This window comes from Necator americanus, chromosome II (assembly GCF_031761385.1).
Source record: "Necator americanus strain Aroian chromosome II, whole genome shotgun sequence".
NCBI classification, from domain to species: Eukaryota; Metazoa; Nematoda; class Chromadorea; order Rhabditida; family Ancylostomatidae; genus Necator; species Necator americanus.
In genome coordinates, this window is record NC_087372.1 from 6,989,564 (window position 1) to 6,994,482 (window position 4,919).

Consider the following 4,919-nt stretch of genomic DNA (forward strand, 5'->3'; position numbering starts at 1 on the left):
GACGGCTTCTGTTGCAACGCGCAACGATTCGTCCGAATGGGTTTTCGACGGCGGCAGGGCGCAATGGTGGCGCGCTGCAGTAGAAGACGTCATAAGAAACAACGTTCCGGGGTCGTCCGTTCACACTGATACAGGAAAAAATGAACGGAATTACCCTCTTCCCCACATTCTACGGCCCCGTATAGGCATTACCCGCCTAAAACTCCTACCACCCCAGATTCGTGGGGTGATGCCTTTAAGACAAGTTATTACACAAAACCAGTTGACCAGTGATCCAGGAACTCCAAAATGCGATGAAGTGGATGACCAGAGAATAGCTCGGAGCCAAACTCTTACTCGTACGAAAGAAGAGAAATATATCAAAAACATAAACTACAAATATATCTCTTATATAGTTTTCTCCGAAATAAAGTGGGACATTTCACGGCAGCACTCGTTGATAGTGACATAACTAGTAGATTCCGATTCTTCTTTGAAATCCACCAATGCATCGTTAATCCCTTGTCGGCGGATTCCGTCCCTTCCTCACTCTGTTTTAAACTCGTATTTGTTTTTTGTTTGTTTTTATTGGTTTGTGCTGACTTCTCCTGTGTTGTTTTGTCGGTTGCACCCAGTCAATCCGAGTATTTTCTGAGCGCCCCACCATATTACCTGCATACTGCGCTACACCAGCCCCTCGAACCAATGAAAAGGGAATATGGAGTGAAAAAAGTGCTAGGGTAAAAGAGCAAAGCTGAATCCAGAAAGCTCAATTATTTGGATGGCATAACATTTTTCAACGCAACAACACCAGAATGAAATGCTTCTAGAACTTTTTCCAAAAATTCTCGCATTATTATCCTCCTTATCAAGAACAACGAATGCATTTAACATATCCTTGACTTTTTGAAAAAAAAAACTCTATGCATCAAAAGTTGATTTGGGCGCGCGAGAGAGTGGAAATGTTCGGTGGATTTGAAGGCATCACACCACGAATCTGAAGTGGTACGGATTTCAGGTGAAGTATTCGCACACGGTATAGTAGATTATGGCGAAAGGGGTGATTCCGTTCATTTCTTCCTGATTGCCGTAAAAACGGCCCGGAAAATGCAGCGCGTGCACAAGGCTGGTGTGCTCTAATTGAACTCGTCGTGGAAAGTAGCGCACCGGAACGCTCGAAGCCGTATCTTCCGGGCCGTTTTTAACGGCAATTAAAAGACCTTCTTTGCAAAGTAAAACCATTTGTTTTTTCCACTTTTTGCTGAGGTCAAAACTTTAATATAATTCTTAAATATAAGGCGTTGCTTCTACTTTTGTGAAGATTGCACAGGCGATTGCCCTCAATTTGTTGAAGTGTAGAACTTCCTACTACTTCTGCATTGCTTTTCTTTCCTTTTCATTGAAAAAATGAAATAGTCCAGACATTGTTTATATGTAGAAAACGCCGCCTCAGTAATGCGTCCATAACTTTTCTGACTGCTAAAATTCGCCATTTTAATCCGCCATTAAAAGTTGGGTATTTTCTACCGCGGCGCGGTGAAATTCATCCCAGGAAGATATCATTCCAAGAAATGGCGGGAAAAAACGTATTTGAAAATAGTGACTGTTCAAGAAGTTCAACGACAACCCCACATTTTGTCTTTAAAAAAATGGAGACCCTACTTATTCAATGTTATATTTGTGGTTCAATGATAGTAACGACGTCATACACTTTGTTGTAAAGTTGGAGGAACCCATCTTTTTATTCCTATGATTATGTTTTTTTACTGCTTCCTCCGATTTCCAGCAATAGTTTTCCAAAGTCTACTACTTCCCTATTTGCTGTTGATGTAGAAAATTGTACAGACTTCTCGCTTAGTGTCTCATCGAAATAACACAAACTCGAAAACTTTGCGTACATGCGCGTTTTTTTTCACGTGGAAGCCTTCTAAAAGGCATCACGCCACGACACTGAGGTGGTACGGATTTCAGGTGGAGTATTCTTATAAGGGATAGTAGATTATGGAGAAGAGGGTGATTCCGCCTATTTCTTCCTAATTGCCGTAAAAAACGGCCCGGAAAATTCGGTGCCTTACAAGGCTGCCGCGCTCCAGTCGAACTCCCTGTAGAAAATAGTGCGCCAGAACCTCTGAAGCCGTATCTTCCGGGCCGTTTTTTACGGCAATTAGGAAGAAATAGACAGAATCACCCGCCTCTCCATAATCTACTATCCCTTATAAGAATACTCCACCTTAAACCACCCGTACCACCTCAGATTAGTGTCAACAGATTTTTATAACTGATGTAGAGGTGGTTTTTATATAGTGAGCTGCGAACAGGCATTAGAATAGTTCTAGGCAACCACGTTCCAAAACCTCAACGAGTTGCAAAACGCATTGGCGCATCCTGAATAGATTGATACGCCAGTAACTTTATCCTTTATCTTTTTATGAGATCAGAAAATACTATGAATAAACAAATTCTCTGGCCAAGAAGATGACAATCGTACACATTAGCGCAGTTAAGGTTAGACCAAGAGCCAGCGCAGCTGCTGATTTCCAAAATTTACATAGACTATCAAACAGCAGCGCTGGAGAGGCAGAGGTTTTGTAGATCCCATTCTCCGTTGCTATTCAGAATCAACTACTAGCTTTTCCCTTAAGAGAACTGCGAAATGAGGAAGCTACCGCTTGCTGACACTCCCCTTCACCTATCCTACAGAATGTTTTAAAAAGGTTTTGTTAGACGTTCACTATCTGCATAAATCGAAACACGTACGGAGCCGCTGGTGGAGATTCCATTAAAGCTTTAGGCGGATGGTAAGCCTCTTTAGGTGCCGTTGGCGGTCGCGCTCCGCTGGACGAACTCCATGAGGAGTTGTTCTTTTCGGTGGCATTTTTGCAAAGAATATTGCCGTAAAGAATACGAATGCACAAGTGCATGCTGACAATATCTGAAATTTAGGTCAGTGGATGTGGAATTTAGGATGGGTGTTGGTTCTGACAATCGTCGCAATCACCATGACTTACCGCACAGCCTCAGAATTGGTGTAGATCGTAGTCCATCGGTAGAGATTCTATGAGATAAACAAGGAAATAGATCCAATAAGATTGAACAGGAACGTGAATTGTAGAATTACGACTATCTAAAAGTACTCAAACATCTTCAAAAACATCATTTTTGATTTGTACTATGTCCCTAATTGATAATTCGATATGCACTCGTAGACAAAAATGAACCGTATAAAAGCGATTCTCAGTTATCTGAGATAACATAGTTAAAGGAAGCATACCACGAACCTGAGGTGGTGCGGATTTCAGGTGAAGTATTCGTATACGGGGTCGTAGATTAGAGACGGGGGCAGTTCCGCTCGTCTCTCATTGCATCACTGCGAACAGCCGCCTCCACAATGCTGTCTTGTACTATGCCATATATTGCAACGCACCACTTCTTGCGCCGCCTCCGTCCTGCGATTCGTCGAAAATCAATTCGCACTGCCCTGATAGGCAGTAGGGGACGCTACGCGTGCAAGGGTGGCACGCTGCAATAGAAGGCATAGTACAAAACAGCATTCGGGGGCCGGCTGCTTGCAGTGATCCAGGGAGAGGTGAGCGGAGCCACCTCGGTCTCCATAATCTACGATCCCGTATACAGATACTCCACCTGAACTCCGTTCCACCCCAGATCCGTGGTATGGTGCCTTTAAAGCGAACAATGTATGGAAAAAAAGCCTCGGATCTACTCTTATTCATAGCGAGAGAATTCCTGCACCAGTGTCAACGAGTGGTATTCTAATAGTAGAAAAAAAATTACGTTCGCATACACTGGCTAAAGGCACCGTATCACGAAGCTGATGTGCAATGGTTGCGAGACCTTTTAGAAAATATGGAGCTCGGAGTGTGGATCACGTATATGATCGTGATCCCGCTCAATTCCACCTAATTTCCCTGAAAAAAGGCGTGTGAACGGCATTTGCTCCTACGAGATACGTAACAACGCTCCCCATTGTACACGTACCGACCCCTTTGCAGCTTATTCATAGGTTTTACACGAACAGTGCACTGAGTAGACCTCATTGATCTTCAACCGTTCGCTCGCGGACGCGGCGCGTGTATAAGAGCGGGGCGTCCGTACGCGTCTCGTAGGAACAAATGATTTTCCACGCTATTTTCAGGGCGATTAGAGGGAATTGGGCGAAGCTACACTCACATTTGCAATGTACGCTCCGAACCCTACATTTTTTTCACACGTTTCCCAACCACGTGACTTTCTTGATACGTTGCCTTTAATTACGTGGTCGATCACTTTTCATCTGCTCTTCAGCGCAGTCAGACGAGTGCATGTGGTCGGACGCATCTATGGAACGTTGCGGATTGGGTTCTGCTGGACAAAAAAGCACATTTTTCTTCGAAGGGCCTCGTGAAGAACCAGGGAGAAGACGATCATTCCTTCCTGCATTTCGAAACTCGCAGCTAACGGCACTTATCCAGTTGTCGTTTAAAACACATTATAAGTCTAGAGCTTATCTAATTTTACTTTTCCTTGAAACTAGGGCAGCATCGTTGATCTCTGGTGATTTATGTAAAGTAAAACTCTGGATCTTTCGCTTACACGAGATTAATATTCGAAAAATGTGTTGATTCCAGTGAATTCCACGTCGATTAATAAAAATCTACTTAAAAATTGGACCTGGATATGAAAATTTAACTATAGGAGAAAGATTTCAAGAAAAGGAGAGAATTTCTGTTAACATTAGCAAAGTAATCAAGCAGTGGGGTACTTACCATTGAAGACGGTAGAACTGAACTGCATCGATCCATATTATTGATTAAGATGACGAAGCTTACACAAATAATCGCCAAAAAATGTAGGACTACAGATATAGACAGCTAGAATGTCCTCTCTGATGACGTTATCTCTTGTTTTCGTACGAAACTCACTTTAAACCCTTGGAATTCATG

General features: G+C 43.0%; 1 protein-coding gene across 1 annotated transcript; it reads right to left on the reverse strand.

Moving 5' to 3' along the window:
• Window positions 1-2,699: 2,699 nt before the first annotated feature.
• RB195_017039 (uncharacterized protein) lies at window positions 2,700-2,900 on the reverse strand (the record flags this gene model as incomplete). The annotated part of the gene is made up of 1 exon (XM_064183852.1): window positions 2,700-2,900. The coding sequence occupies one exon, from the start codon at window positions 2,898-2,900 to the stop codon at window positions 2,700-2,702; it is 201 nt and encodes a 66-aa protein (XP_064039733.1).
• Window positions 2,901-4,919: the final 2,019 nt, after the last annotated feature.